The sequence below is a fragment of the Bidens hawaiensis genome, unplaced genomic scaffold (genome assembly GCF_021521415.1).
Source record: "Bidens hawaiensis isolate Kalapana, Puna unplaced genomic scaffold, B.hawaiensis_p1.1 tig00036831_1, whole genome shotgun sequence".
NCBI classification, from domain to species: domain Eukaryota; kingdom Viridiplantae; phylum Streptophyta; class Magnoliopsida; order Asterales; family Asteraceae; genus Bidens; species Bidens hawaiensis.
Genome location: NW_027505445.1, coordinates 1 through 16,420, shown reverse-complemented (window position 1 = coordinate 16,420; position 16,420 = coordinate 1). Strand labels below are relative to the sequence as shown.

Here is a 16,420-nt window from a genome sequence, read left to right as displayed (position 1 = left end):
GGCCTGTTAAGGCCAGTGTCGTACTTAGTATCATACAAGGGTCATTAACACCTGTAGAACTTGCAATGACCAAATAGTATGTGACTGTATAGGTTAAATACACTCGATAACACATGACAAGACCAATTAATGGACTTGTCTTGTAAGATAGGTCATTAACACATAAATGACTTTTACCTAAGGTGACTAAGTGTAAGCCTAACGGTAACGACTCAAGCCATCCCCAAGCTTGACTAAGCTCCAGCTCGACTCGTTTAATCTACAAAGAGGTCAAGCTTGACTTGTTTTGAGCTTTATTTCTAAAGCTTAGGCTCGTCACTTTTAATGTTTTTTATGTTAGGCTCTTTATACCCCCTACATGGTTGGGCTTATTAAGGGCCGTTAATAGACTTATCATCTAACATACATCATTACACATAAATAACTCGCCATGAGCTAGTGTGACTATATATTAGCCAAAATAACTCGTTAACTAACTCATGTCTCTTGACAAGGCTCCTTAGGGCCCATTGGCAGAGTTATCATATAAGTCATTACCTAAATGACTTGTTATGGCCATTAATTACAATTATAAGTTAAAACAACTCATTAACATATGAGAAGGCTCATTTGAAAACTTATTAACATATGAGAAGGCTCATTAGCAAACTTATCATCTAACAATTAGGCTTTGCCCAAATACATGTTACCACTACTAGAAAAATGGGCAATTGCGACCAAAACTTGCTACCGAAAAAAACGGTCACAAATTTAGCGACTGATTTGCGACCGAAATGCAAATCAAGAGCATTTTTTATACGGTGGCTAAGCGGTCGGAGTTTTTGCGATTGTTTATTTTTCGGTCGGAGTATTTGCGACCGTTTATTTTTCGGTCAGATTTTTGCGACCGTTTATTTTTCGGTCAGATTTTTTGCGACCGTCTATTTTTTAGTCGGAGTTTTTACGATTGTTTACTTTTTTGGTCGAAGGTTTTGTAACCATTTATTTTTCGGTCGTAAGTTTTGCGACCGTTTATTTTTCGGTCGGAGTTTTTACGGCCATTTATTTTTTGGTAGGAGTTTTTACGACCGTTTATTTTTAGGTTGGAATTTTTTAGACCGTTTAAATTTAGGTCGCAATATAAGTGAGAAAAACTTGATATGTTTGATTTGAGAGTCTTAGCGGTGGGAAAGCATTATATGTTAGAATTGCTACCATTTAAGCGGTAGCAGTAGATTAAAACTGAAAATTCAAGTGGTTGTTTTTTTTTTTCCACGGGTCCACGATTTGGTTATAATCATATTGTTTTTTTTAGATGAGGGTGAAAAAGCTAAATATCTTTTTTCCTCATCAGATCCATCCAAATCCAACAATGCCGCTTCACCTAGATATTATTTTGATCGATAAAAACCCTGGCCAATCCATTTTATTCCAGTCCTCGTCCTGCTTCTCTAGTTCCTTGGCGATCTGGTTTCGGTAAACTGCTTCTCTATCGCGATTAGGTTTTGCTTCAACATCCAGAGATCAATTCGATTGGAATCTCTTCAGTTTAGCAAGCATCTGTATATCACGAAGATCAATTCACTGAATCAATGGAGGTATATTTGTCAATTCGATTGATATTTAAATACCTAATGTTGATTTAATACTTCGTGTTGAATATGTATTCGATTAAGAGTTTTGGCTAATCTAATTTACACTTTAATCAAATTGCCCTAACAGTAGACACATTATTAGCTTTAGAATGATAAATCTATAGAACCAGTGATTACAATTTTTGCTGGAATTGAAGGCAAGTTTGCAGGTGGTATTAAGCAATAATTGTCCTAACAATAGACACATTAGCTTATGAATGATAGGTCTATATTATGATTCTTCACTTGCTTTTTAGAACCAGAGATTACATATTATTTTCAGCTCTGGTTGCAATTTAGGGCAAGTTTGCAGGTGGTCTAAATGAATCATAGTTCTTTTAATAATGTTTGATCTCATATCATTTGGTCTATAAAACTTGACACCAATATTAGCACATGTTTCATTTGGTGTATAAAAAACAACATCTAAAGTTCAAGTTTGGCTTGTGAGTTGTTTTTTAAGCTCGCAGTTGGCTCGTTTATTATTTATTTATTATTTGTTATACATTTTTTATAATTTTTATATATTTTGGGAAAAGCTTTAAACGAGCCAAAGCTCAACTTGAGTGTATAGTACCTTAAACGAGCCACAACTCAGCTCAAGCTCGTTTCGTACCTTAAACGAGCAAAAGTTTGGCTTGAGCTCGTCTGTGAAGTGTTAGCTTAATATATAGAAATCCAAAAGAGGTGAAAGTTAAAAATACAACAAGGCTTGGCTCGAGTAACTCGCTAGCAGTTTAGCATGTTTGCACCCTATTTGTTTGTTTACTTTTTGCATTTAAATGTGACAGATAATGTTGCTGTGTGGAATTAATTTAATTTTACTCTGTAGAAATTTCAGTGACCTCTATTTTGATATGTTGTATGCATGATCAAGGATACATCATATGATCCAAACACGCTGATTGGGTTGTCATGGCCGGTCACCGCAGGTATAGAAATCGTAGACGAGGCAATTTTAATTATAAATAATAACAAAGTGTTGACATAGTTATGAGAACATCCAATAATTTAAAAATATTTATACTGTTTTTCTAGAATAAAGTTGTGTTGAAGTGGTTGTAAGATTTTAATACTTTTGGCCCTTTGCATTCATTCAAATCAGCTATTTTAAAAAATAAACGGGTTGGGTACTTAGTACTTATATGAAAAGTGATTTGTTGACCATTACTTGAAAGTCACACTCGTTAGTTTCAAGTCAACTAGTATTATCCATTGTCTCAGATTACTAGTAAGTTCATAATCTCTTACATGTTTATGTTTAATCCTCATAAATCAACCCTAATTCCATTATTTCCTGTAATTCAGGGAACAACTGTGGCGATTCTTTATGTTTTCAAAGGCAAAGGTTTGTACTAGTTAATCACATATTTGAATTAAACATTTAATTATTTAAATCTATTTCCTAGTTTGTTATGTTTGTCATGTAATTGTTGTTAATTTTTTGAATTATATGCATATGCGCGTGCCTGAGCTTTGATGTTTATGCGCACATTATAGTTTTACCATTTTAAAACCATTATAGTCACTTTATGCTTCTTGTAGTTTAATCTTATTCATAATTAAAAATTCACTTTTAAAATTCATAATCACTTTGTTGCTAGGATTCTGATGATCATTTTTTATCTCAAAAGTCAACATTTGACTGTAAATTGTTTAAAGAAAATTCTGTTTTTGACAGAACTCTTTGCCTTTGGAAAGTTTATAGGTTAGATTGTAACAACCCAGCTACCACCGCACCATAATATTGTCCGCTTTGGCCGGGACGTACCACCATCGCCTCACGGATTTGCTTTTGGTTGCCCAGGTGGTCACCCATCCTCATACTTCTCCCACCTGAGCACGCTTAACTGTGGAATTCTCCTCTCATCCACTGCCATTAAGCGCCCAAAACGCGTTATGATGGGGAAGGTATCCACCTCCTTATAAAGAAGGCTTAGTTCTCCTTCCCAACCGATGTGGGATGTCACATAGATACTAATTAAAGATTAGTATTGAGTTGTTTTTTAAAAGCTCAGCTCCTTTTGAGTTGTTTTTCTAAAGTTTGGCCCATGAGTTGTTTTTTTAAGCTTGGGCTCGGCTCGTTTATTTATTAGTTAGATTATTAACATTTTTTAGTTTTTCTTTATATATTATTTTTAAGAACAACCTTAAACAAGCCTATGCTCGGCTCAAGCTTGTTTTGTACCTTAAACATGCCAAAGATCGGAAGTGTTAACTTAACATATAGAAGTCCAAAAGAGGTGAAACCTAAAAATACACAAGGCTCAAACTCAAACACGATAATTAACCGAGTCTTATCTAAGGCTCGAGCTCGAAAAAGCTCGGCTCGTCTCGAGTATTCTATCAATTTGAGCCCGAGTAGCTCGTGAGCGGCTCGACTCGTTTGCAACCCTCTTTGTTTGTTTACTTTTTTCATTTAAATGTGTTGAATTAATTCATCTTTACTCCATAAAATTTTAATATTATCAGTGACCACTATTTTGATATGTTGTATGTGATTTCATTACTTGCAGGCAGTAGCAACTATATACACTGTTTCTCAAAAGTTAGAGATTGCGGTTACACGATCAGGGATACATCTTGTAAATTTCCGTATGATAAATTAAAGGTTTGTGTCACATGCTCTTAAATTTGATTGTTTGTATTAATTGTTTACACACACACACATATATATATACATAGGATCAGGATCATGAGAGAACCTTTTTGAAATTGAGAACTTTGAGAACCATTTTGAACCATAAAAAACCTAAAAATAAAAAAAAATCATAAAATAAAAAAAAACACAAAAATGAAAAAAGTAAAAAAAAACAAAATTCTTATTTTAACATCCCGGTTTCATAAAAAAAATAAAAAAACAGATCAGGATCATGAGAGAACCTTTTTGAAATTGAGAACTATGAGAACCATTTTGGACCACAAAAAACCCAAAAATAAAAAATATCATAAAATAAAATAAAACACAAAAATCAAAAAAAGTAAAAAAACCAAAATTCTTATTTTATCATCCCGGTTTCATAAAAAAAACTCGGTTTAGCTAAATTATATACACATATGTATAACACATACATATATGTACATTTACATGTTTTTTTGTACACGTGTGTATAATTTAAGATATATGATGTTGTACATATGTGTATATTACGTAACTAATGATTAAATAAAATTATACATATGTGTATAATACAACGTTTTTTTATTTTTTTTAATGAAACCGGAATGAAATATATGAATTTTGGTTTTTTTACTTTTTTAAAATTTTTATTATTTTTTGTTTTATGATTGTTTTAAATTTTTTTTTTAAATGTGTTATTAGTGGTCCAAAATGGTTCTCAAAGTTCTCAATTTGCAAAGGGTTCTCTTAGGATCCTTACCCTAGTGAAATCCAATCCACGAAATAATTTGATCTATGGACAGCATCATCGTGGTAAAGGTCGTAATGCCAGAGGAATCATTACCGCAGGGCATAGAGGGGGAGGTCATAAGCGTCTATACCGTAAAATAGATTTTCGACGGAGATATATATATATATATATATATATATATATATATATATATATTATGAGAGGGGTATGAGGTGTTACTACATAGGTGATATTGGGTAGTTCTATAAAGATGGCTGATAATTGACTCTAAGAAGGATATAGTTAAACTTCAATATCGATAATAGTAAATAAAACGAACATATGCTCATAATTTAGTTTTCAAATAAAAATCAACCCTGAATGAATTTAACAAAAAATCCATCTATAAGAGTTAAAAGATTACTCTTGCTATCATGTTTCAGTCGTTAACAAGATAGCTATTCTAATTTTTTATTGTAACCCTCATCATTTCATGAGAGCACAATCTGGCTTCTTGCATAAAGGTTTAAATCAAGATTTTCCATATGAAAATAAATACAGAAAAGAGCACACTACGACTAATAGAAAATAAGGTGTGACTTAATAGAAATCATATTCATTTTTGTTTTACAGGAACTTTACTCAAATTGTTACTATTGAGAATTAAGAATGCACTTGATGAAAAGACATTCAATGCTCTTCTTCTTAAGGTACATGAGTGATTAATGTCATTTTGTTGATGGCTCATTTTAGCAATTAGTTGAATCATTAACTTTTGGTGTATAGGATAACCAAATTGAGACTGTTACTGAGAGTATTGAAGTTGAGAAAATGTCCAAACATGCTGGTTGGGGTGTCATGGCCACTCAACGCAGGTAAATCACACATTTGAATTAAAAATTTAATTATTTAAACCTAACTTGAACTTAAATGCAGGTGGTTCAGGGGATTCAGTCGGGCATGATCAGAAGCATCAATGATAGTAATTATATTACTTCTTTTCAGTTATATTCATTTGGAGGGGTGAGAGTGGAAAATAATGGTACTTAAGGGTCATATAACATTTTCTTTTTAAGTTCTGGGTGTTTATTTGTTTCTCAAGATAAGGCAGAAGCCGCAGAACAGAAGAGGGAGATCTGAAACAAGAAAAGGGATGCCGACTGACATTGAAGACGAGAAGAACCCTCCACTTGATGAAAGAAGATATCACTTTCCTCAAGACTTATGTCAGTAAATCTTTCTCTTGCACATTCGTACTATTAATTAGATTCTCCTATCTATCAATCAATCAAAAGCATAAACTTAATCGTTCATCTCATCAAACTTATACTATATTAATTAATGGCTAATTTTGCTCTCAGATTTATTCTCAAGAAATTATCTAGTGTCATCTTATTAGTTATTACACTTTTCATACTACTGAACTGTATTTCATTATCTATATATGTTAGATATATTTAGCTTCTGCATTTTTGGTTAAAATTCCCTGCTTTTTTTCCTTCAAAAACTTGTCTATTAATAAGAAGCCTAGGTAATTATTGTTTTGTATGCACATATGATTGGTTAATGTGGAGCCTAGATTCATCCTAACCTCTACTTTTGTCTCTCTTTGATAGGTATTAAGGAGTCCGACACTTTTTAAGAGGCACCTAGCCAGTGGGATCTCGGGATCTCGTTTCTAATAAACAAATGATGCAAGAAGAATAGCTTTTGCAGGTTTGACTGTTGAGAATTCTCCATTTTAATGTTCAAGATGACCCAAGATCGAAAGTTATATTTCGGATGATGAAAACCGGCACACATGTGTGCAATAGTGGCGGTTGATGGTGCTTTTGCAGTCACTGACTTGGCCTAACCGAGGCTGCACAAGTGATGTTCTTTTTATTTCTTTTGTTAGTTTTCTTAATACTAAACATCTTTGATAGAATTTTTTTTAGTTTGATTTGTGTTTGCATCTATATATGATTTTGTAAATATTTTTATATATATAAATAAAAACATTTTAATAATTTATCTAAGGAAATTGTGATTGCAATGAACCAGAATAGTGGCATAAAATAACGGTTTCAAATAGGTGGAAAAAAAGATTGCGACTGCAGAGGTGGTCGCAAAATCTGCTACTGCAGCATTGGTCGCAAGATCTGCACCTGCAACAGTGGTCGCAAATTCTGCAACGGCAGCAGTGGTCGCAAGACCTGCGACTGCAGCAGTAATCGCAAGATCTGCAACGACTAGTCGGTCGCAAGGCTAAAATCGGTCGCAAAACAGTCGCAATAGGTCAATTGCGATGTGTGTTTTTCTGACCACATTTTTCGTTGCAAAACGGTCGCAATAGGGCAATTGCAACCGTTTGCGACTGAAAATGTGGTCGCAAATACTCATTTTTCTAGTAGTACACTAACATGTGACAAGTCTAATTTTTCTTTTTAATGTATGAATTCGTCAAACACATACGAAACACATACCGCTTATAACATACTGCTTATAATCCAATATTAGATAAAGTCGGGCACTTTTTAAGGCTAGCCTACTTCAAAGCTAGGAAACCCCTAAGGGTGTGACTAAATCGGTTTCGTTCTACCTGTTCTGGTGTTCTCTGTTACATTAACATGATTTGTGGTGTAAAGTTGTTTTTTAGCTACTCAAGATTGGCTTACTACAAACTCAAATCAAGTTGAGCTTAGATGAGCTCGAGATTATATTACAGTCACTATCTCGTGATGCATAGACGTGCTTTTTACAACACAATATGAAACGTCTTTTTGAGTTGATTTATTTGTAGTAGATTCAAATATATATTTGACTCTGGGGTTGTAATGTAAATCAAATGTTTCAACCAGCGTTAGAATCATCTTCATTAATCATACAAAGCAGCGGAAAATAATTGAGAGAAAGTACACCAGACAGTCTGACTTATTCAAATGAAACAAGCAGCAACCTCAGGCTGTTTTCGGGAGTCCCTTCCATTTGAAGTTATCTGCATATGCTTTTGCCTACATTTGCCAATAAGATAAAAACTTTCAACAACAAAGAAGATGACATATGCAATTATGCAGTGGATCAGTAATTAGTGTTTAGAACCAAACAGTAGAGACAATGATTTGAGCAAAAAGGTGTGACAGTAGACCCGTAAACAAACCAGATGTTTAGTGTGCTGTTGAACGGAAAGTTCGTTTATCTAAAAAATGAATGTGCGTGAGAAAATTCTTTAGTTTGTTTATATAAAGAATGAACATGAACCTATGCAGTCAATATCAGTGAGATATCGGTTATCGGTCCCCGTGTAAATTATATCGGTACCGATAATATCGACGATAGACATATTTGACCAACATTTGACCAATATAGCACTGATTCTCCCTATGTCAGGACCTTCTTAGTTGTTCCATTCGTCTTTCTTCTTATTGAAGCTATTAGTGTTTTAAGTCTTAATTTTCAATTGTTAGTATTTACCGTTAGTGTTTTGAGTCTTAATCAGTTCATGCTTGCTACAATGTGTTTTGCAAGTTGCAAAAGGTTAATTTGTTAATGATGCGAGAGTATATTGAATTGTTAGTTTTAAATTGCTATATATATAAATTCTACATGATACTAAAATTACAGATAATCCACCGCAATAACCTATATCTCAAATATCAGTCCTCGACCGATATCCGACTTTTTACCGCATAAACTGCATAGAAGTGAGCATACGTCCCGTTCGTTCATATATGTTTGTTAGGCTATGTTTGTTTCAGTTCAATCTTTTATGGACATTTATATATTCATTTAAAATTTTAGACCCATTACTAATGTAGTGTAGTTTTAACTATTTAGTATAGTTTTAATAACATCTTAAGCCCAACACATTGTTCATATTCCTTTAATTGGCTTTAGATTGGTTATGTTGGTCTATCTATGTTATATTATGCACATTCTATTACGTTCTTGAACATGAACTATTCATTATTTTGAACTATTAACGAATAAACACGGACACGAGCATATCCATTTAATTAACAATTGAGCACGAACAAGAAAACTCGGCTCATTTATTTGTGCAGTTAAAGTTAGACGAACGAATGCGAAACTGCTCCGTTCGTGTTCGTTTACAGGCCTATGTGAGAGCAGTGCATATAGTCTCTAACCTTTGGGCTAGTACAAAGGTGGCAAACCATGCAAGTTTGGCAGCAGGTCAAAACGGGCTATAAATAACTGATGTACCAAATGTGAATATGAGACGTATCATACATGATTTTTTTCTAGCCAAGTTTTTTTTTCTACTTGACCTTTTTGTATAAAGCATACCATGTGATTATGCATAATGAAAAAAATCTACTCTTTTACACGTAAAATAATTAAACAAGTACATAGACTTAAAGTTGAGTGACAAACCTTCAACAAGGGTGTCTGGTGCTTCTTCACCTGCAAATAACAAATCACTTAAACAATTAAGTAACAAACAAAATGAATAACAAACACAAAGTTAAAATTATTACAATATATTGTATACAATTCTCACCGTATAGTCCCAACCGTGCCTTTCTGCAAACGCTTTTGCATCTTCTTCAGTTTTGAAACTAAGCGCTGAGTCACCAACATTTGCGTACGGATCCCCTGTTGATGTCCAACCCATCAACGGATTTTCCCATCTACATAAAACAGAACAACCATATGCTCACTATACTTGTTCAAATTAAGAATTGATAACTGTGAAGTATTATTGTAGATAATAAAGAATCATACTTTTGTGTGGACATAAAATTGATGTTCCATTTTCCAACTTTACCAGCACCTTGCAGTGAAGCTGTTCGAATAGATAATAACCTGACATTAATAAAAAAGTTATAACATTATGTTATCAACACAAACCCTAATTTGGGGAACTTAGTGTTAATATAACTTATGCCTAACTTTATCAAATTAACATCGTAATGAAGAAAACCCTAGATTCGAAATCGGTCAATTGACAAACAGAAATTTATATTTTAATTGGAGAAAGTAAGTGGGTATCGAAGGAAATGAAGGATTGATCGGATGTTACCCTTCTACGAAGATGCTCTTCTGGAATACCGGAGACGGTGGTTTGTACTCGACGGACAAAGCATCTGAAGAGAATCGATTGAGTAATTGAGGAAGCACAGATCGATTGGCAGCTGTATGACGACGGAGAGATGTCGCCATTTTTGTTCGATGGGAAATAACTAGAGATCAGAAATGATACCCTTTAAATTGCATTACAGGGTTTTTTTTTTTCTTCTCTTCTCTTACAAAGAAAACAAAAGTCCGGTCGACCTTGTACACAAAAAAGGGTGGGTATCTGTTTTCGTTCAAAAATTCGAGCCCCCGGGTTTTCATCCAAAAATTTGATCCCGGCTCTCCTGCGTTTTTGTTTAAGCTTCGCCACTAAATACATGGATATTCATTAGGAAAAGGTCGTCCACGCTCACGATCGCAAATAGTGCTGGTGGACCCGGCCCGGTCGTCCTTAGACCCATTATGGTAAAATTTATGGCTCGCGCTACATTTTATCACGAACGAGGTTTAAACCAACAACGTTTCCTAAAGAAAGTCACTGGGGCACCGCTAGAGCACTGCTCCTTTGATGTTAATGCTTTAACTTAAAACGAACGATTGTTAAAGTTGGTTATTATTTAATGAATTTGTTTTCTTTACTATTGTCTCATAAATTAGGTTAAAAAATAAATAATAATAATAATAATAATAATAATAAAAGTTATAATCAAGATTCATAAGTGTTTCAGTTGTTTTTGTTAATATTTTTTTTAAAATAATATTTTTAAAATGTTTATACAAGATTGAAACAGCTTTTAATAGCTTAAAGACTTTTGAAAAGAAAAATAAGCCTTTCGGTGGCATTCTCGAAACACTTCAAAATAGCAAATAAATTTATGTGAAATATACCAAAAAGATTTTAAACATCTGTTGAATTTATTAAAATCAACAAATTCATTCCTTTAACTGTTTAATTTTGTTTGTTTGTTTTTTTTTTGTTTGAACCTCTTTCGTCTTGTTAGTGAAGAGGTAGGTCCCAGCAGAGCACAGTTGGACCCGCAAGACTCACCTTGAACAGGGACGTCTGCGCAGAAACCAACTGGATCCGCAGGACCAACCATGCTCAGAGACGTGACGTCCTTACGCGCAGTACGCAAGCTGTTCCCGCAGGAAATGCCTCCCAATGGTGAAGGACTCCGCCTGTCCCCGCAGCCTCGGATACAAGCCATTAAGGAAGGCCACCCGCGCAGCAAGGCTACACGCACAAGGCACTTAGCTCTCGGTCATTCAGTGTCACCTGAAGGAATGAGCAAAGCCGGGAACAATCCCGCACAAGGGCGGGAGGGGGAATACTCCCGCCCAAATAAGCCAGTCCATACGATACAGGAAGATCTTCTGTACTGTACCTGACGAGGTATGGGAAAAAGATCTGACTAAAGATACGACAGCTTATTGACAACAGTATGGCGAGCAGCATGCTCCTGTACTGTGTCACTATTAGCCGCTGCCTACTCACCAACTCCTGTCATACCACGTGCGTAGCCGGCAGTTGTTGGAAAAGGAATGGTATACAGCAGGCCTGGTCATTATCAGCCGCTGCCTACCCACCAACTACCAGCAGGGCACGTGCGTAGGCTACTGTTGGTTGAACAGGAACACTGTTGCAGCCGGCCACACCTCCTTGGAAACCTACCTTCGGCTATAAATACCACAAATGGTATGATCATCTCATCTTATCTTGCATCATCATATTATACCTGATATCTGCTCTAGCAATCTCTTAATATACATTTATATTTAAAGAGCAATCTAGTCTGATTCTCACGCCGGAGGGTGGTCACAAGGAGGAACCCCCCCTTCTCAGTGACAAGCTCACGGTGTCTGTTTTGCAGGTTATCAGAAGAACCATCTTCTCAGGGTCTAACCCCTCGTGGGAAACATCTACCTAACCCCCAGGTTATCCGTAATCTGCCCGGGGTCCGGTTAGTGTTTCTTCATTGGCGCCATCCGTGCATAAAGCTAGAACATTTTTCTCCAGTTTTTTCAAACTTCTAAGATGGTTAAAGAAACTCTGGTTACCACAACCCCAGCTACTGGGGGGAATACCGGCAACACAGTCCTTACAAACACTACCCCAGCTGGGGCAAGTGCAGTAAATAATCGCCCACTGGGATTTACCGAAACCCAGTTTGAGAAACGAACAAGACTCCCCCGCCAAACTCTCGATGAAGTTAAGGCATGGGCGGAGGCACGTCAAAAGGAATTCCAGGCTGAGTTGGACGAACGCTTGCGTTCCGTCCAACAGGCTGACGAATTCGAAAAATACTCGGAGGATGACTCGGAGGAATCCGACTCCGACGCGAACCCTCGCCATAGGGCAAAAGGGAAGCGTAAGGAAACGGACTCCCAACCGAGAAGGCATTTGGGACAAGCCTTCAAACCAAAAAACACAGGTGGAAGTCCACGCGACTTCTCCAAAACATTCAGACCAAACGTTGCAAATGCGGGAAAATCCAAATTTGCAAAGGACATTGCGGAAGCAATCGCCCCAAAAAGTGCCAAACAAATGTCAAGCATAGGTACATATGATGGTAAATCTGACCCCGATGATCATTTGAACAGATTCATAGCGGGGGCAACCGTCAGTAGTTGGACGGAACCTACGTGGTGTTACATGTTCCAAATGACGCTGGTGGGGGCTGCTAGAGCGTGGTTCGATCGTCTACCGGTCAACCACATCTACGACTGGGCAGACTTCCAACAGAAGTTTAGCCAACACTTCAGCCAGCAAAGAAAGTATACCGAGGAGCAATGGACAATCCTCAAATGCATTCGAGAGAAAGATGAATCTTTGCTGGACTTCATCACTCGCTTCAACTCGAAGAAGCTAAGTCTGGGTAACATTAGCGAAGATCTTGTTCGCGCTGCTTTCATACAGGGCGCGAACGACCCAGAGCTCATCCGCACCTTAACAGGTAAAGATGGCATGCCATCCACATGGGATGCCATCATGACAGCAGCTAAACGCTTTGCGGAAACGGAGAAGCAACTGGGTAGAGATCTCCCACAGAGCACAAACCTCTACACCCAGAAAACAAGGGAAGACAACGTCCTTACCACCCGATTAAACAAAAAGCGGAAGCTAGGCATTTGGCAGTCAAGGGTAAACTTTGAGACCTCATCCGGCTTGCAGCATCGGTTAGGCGGAAGGGATAACATACAGTCCAACAAGAACTCCAGATGGACGCCGCTCACCAAAAGCGTCACCGAGATATTCGCCACCGAGGAGCTCCCATGGCCAAAGCCTCAAATAATCCGACATCGCCACAATGCTGATCGGAGCAAATACTGTGAATTTCACAGGACAAAAGGCCACAACACCGAAGAATGCATAGACGTAAAGGACATGGTCGAGGCATTCGTCAGAGATGGGACGCTCGCGCACCTCGTGGCGCAATGAACGCTGAGCAGGCTGATGCGTGTAGAACCCCAGCTGGGGAAAACACGAATAAAATTCCAGCTTCAATATGGAGACTACATGCTGCGTAAAGAACGAGATCCCGAACCAGGTGCGTATCGGCTCGATGGCACTCCCATCCCAACAACATGGAAGGGAGCTCATTTACACAGTTTGCATGTAGATCAATTCCAAATTTGTAAAGAAAAGGCCAAGAGCCACTTCTAATGGAAATGATTCTCCTTAAAACATCGATGCTGATAATTTTACATTTATACTTTATCAACACGAATATGCCGGTTTTCACCGCATAATTACGTGAAAAGTCGTTGCATGGGGAAGGCGGCATAACCCGCATAAACCCAAAAAACGACAAACCTTCACGCAGGTCAGTTGAAGGGGAAAAGTTTAGTTATCCCACTAAATGAAAGTGCCGGTCTATCCGCATGAATCATGAGAGAAAACTGAACACTAACCTATCAACAACCAAGCGTCGAACGGTTAACTTATTCAACACTAATATGCCGGTTTTCACCGCATAATTACATGAAAAGTCGTGCATGGGGAAGGCGGCAAAACCCGCATAAACCCAAAAAACGACAAACCTTCACGCAGGTCAGTTGAAGGGGAAAAGTTCAGTTATCCCATTAAATGAAAGTGCCGGTCTATCCGCATGAATCATGAAAAAGGGAGCTGAACAACAACCTATTGACAACCGCGCGTCGAACGGTTCAAATAAAAATTTCTAACAAAAGGATGAGGAAAACCTACACGCAGGTCAGATATAGGTAAAGTTTAGCCATCCTACTAAGTGCAAGTGACGGTCCTACCCGCACAATCACTAAAGAGGAAGCAAAACTTCACACCAGTTATCTGCCACGTTCAAAGGTTAACTTATCCTAAACACTTAGAAATTTCATAAAAAGATGAGGAAAACCTACACGCAGGTTAGATAAAGGTAAAGTTTTGCCATCCTACTAAGTGCAAGTGACGGTCATACCCGCACAATCACGAAAGTGGAAGCAAAACTTCAACCTATTATCTACCACGTTCAAAGGTTAACTTATTCTAAAACACTTGGAAAATTGCTAATTTAAACTAAAGTATGCAAGTCATACAACGTTTACAAAGCAAGGAACCCAACGAAAGTAGCGGTCTTACCCGCAAAAAGATTTATATTTCACAATGGTTGATTACAAGAATGGCCGGGTAACTACCCGCCTACAAGAAAATAAATCTATACAAGCTAAATCTATCCTAGCAGCGGGAAGGGATCTTCAGGATCAGGCTTCAGGGCCACTTCCACTTGGAGCAGCCCCATCAGTAGAGCGTGGCAGTTCAAGGAAAGCTTTGAGGATAGCTAGCCCATCATCAGCAGCAGCAACTTCGTTTACCTTCTCCACCACCGGATGCGGGAAGGCGGCGTATTGATTTACTGCTTGGTCATATATGGCTTCAGTATCTACATCGAATAAAGGGAAGTTGGAAGGCGGGATGCCTTTCTCAACGAACCCTAGACCAAGCAGGAAGCCGGCCTTTTCCCCATCCTCGTGAGAAGCGTTGAGGGCTGCGCTCATAGCATCGTCGTAAGATGTCTCTGAGAAGACCCGATGCACAACCTACAAAGAAAAATACAAGTGTCAAAAACTCTATTTACAAAGAAAAGCGTAAAGACATGAAAACATACCTGAGACAACGCTTCTCGAAAAAGCCATTCCTTGGCAACCAGAGCTTCTTGGAGGGCAGCTTGAGCTTCGTTACGGGCGCGTTCGGCTTCACTCTTGTTGAGGTTGGCAAGCAACACTTCTTTAGCCGCAGCCTCTTCGACGCCCTTTAGCTTACGCTCGGTATGGTCAAGCACCCCCCTCTGGTCCAGGATTTCTTGAAGCTTCTTAGCGTCCTCCATCGCCAAGGCATCATGAGCCTGCTGGAGAGCCTCTAATTTGGCTTTAAGTTCTTCATTCTTCACGCGTAGAGGCTCAGCAACAGCTTCAGCCTTGGTGGCCCTCTCGGTTGCGTTCCTCGCAGTTTCCTTAGCCAGCCGAAGCTGTTCATTAACAGCTTGGGCAGCCTTGGAACGGGCCTCGAGGCGAGCCTGAACTTCAACCTCGAGGGCCTTGAAGGCCTTCTCCTTCTCCGCAGCCACTGCGGTAAGTTTTTGGTTCTCCTCCCGGACAGCCCGCGCCTGAGCTTGTTCTTTAGCGCGAGCTGCTTTTAACTTGTCGTTTTCACGACAAAGCAGCTCGACGCGCGGCTGCATCCGGGCGAGGAGAACCCGAAGCTCATTGGTTAGCCTACCCTCCTGGTAGCTAGCCATGGCTTCCCCCAACGCACCACTGGGAGCAGCGTGACGAGCCCATTCCACGCACTCCACAGGGGTGCGAAGGGTTGTTCCTCGGCGAATGTTCCATCGTGGAACATACACTTCATTGGAATCCGACACTGCAAAAAACAAAAAGCAGTTAGGAAAAGATGATAAAAAATATATGTAAAAAAATGGGCCAAAAGAACCCTACGCACCTGTAGGGTCAATAACAGGCCGATAGCCACCGAACCCATCACCTGAACCCAAAGGAAATCCATCCAAGAGGTCAGGCAGATGGGAAGGTGGCAAAGATTGGCGAGAAGCCCCATGCGTACCTGATGGACCCGGCCGTCGTTGCCGGTGGCGGGGGCATGGTAGCAGCCGCCGCGGTCGCCGCCCGCGGAATCCGCAGCAATAGTAACCGCCGGCTCGGTAAAGGATGCTGTAAAAATCGCACTCACGGCCGGCGGTGACGTCATCTCGGCTGGAACAGTCGGCTCAAAGGAGTGAGCAACTGAACCAGCGGGCGCAGGCGCAGCCGCCTGGGTCGTCGCCTCAGGTAGGCTGACCGGGCCTACCGTCATTGGCGGAGAGGTACTCCTCTGCGCTCCACCCTGGAATGCGTCAACATTCACGCCTGCGTAAAGATGATAAGTGAAAACGATATTAAACTATGAAGATAAAAGAAAAGGAAATTTGT

The 16,420-nt window shown here is 38.8% G+C and overlaps 1 protein-coding gene and 1 long non-coding RNA gene across 2 annotated transcripts; one reads left to right on the top strand and one right to left on the bottom strand.

Annotated features, from left to right (window-relative positions):
• Positions 1 to 5,521: 5,521 nt before the first annotated feature.
• Positions 5,522 to 6,068, top strand: LOC143613227 (uncharacterized). Its single transcript, XR_013150077.1, has 3 exons — positions 5,522 to 5,673; positions 5,750 to 5,838; positions 5,900 to 6,068. It is a non-coding gene; the product is annotated as an uncharacterized LOC143613227 (long non-coding RNA).
• Positions 6,069 to 7,902: 1,834 nt separating this feature from the next.
• On the bottom strand, positions 7,903 to 10,126 carry LOC143613230 (NADH dehydrogenase [ubiquinone] iron-sulfur protein 4, mitochondrial-like). The gene is made up of 5 exons (XM_077086995.1): positions 9,987 to 10,126; positions 9,689 to 9,769; positions 9,465 to 9,594; positions 9,338 to 9,367; positions 7,903 to 7,956 (listed from the first exon to the last, which is right to left on the bottom strand). Exons 1-5 carry the CDS (start codon positions 10,124 to 10,126, stop codon positions 7,903 to 7,905), a joined length of 435 nt encoding a protein of 144 aa, XP_076943110.1.
• Between the last annotated feature and the right edge of the window lie 6,294 nt (positions 10,127 to 16,420).

Excerpts from the sequence above, each read along its gene's own strand:
- LOC143613230 (XM_077086995.1), bottom strand. The coding sequence starts at position 10,126 with ATGGCGACATCTCTCCGTCGTCATACAGCTGCCAATCGATCTGTGCTT. Across the intron at positions 9,368-9,464 it reads GGCACGGTTGGGACTATACG|GTGAAGAAGCACCAGACACC; the intron begins GTGAGAATTGTA and ends TGTTATTTGCAG. Across the intron at positions 7,957-9,337 it reads ACCAGACACCCTTGTTGAAG|GCAAAAGCATATGCAGATAA; the intron begins GTTTGTCACTCA and ends TGGCAAATGTAG.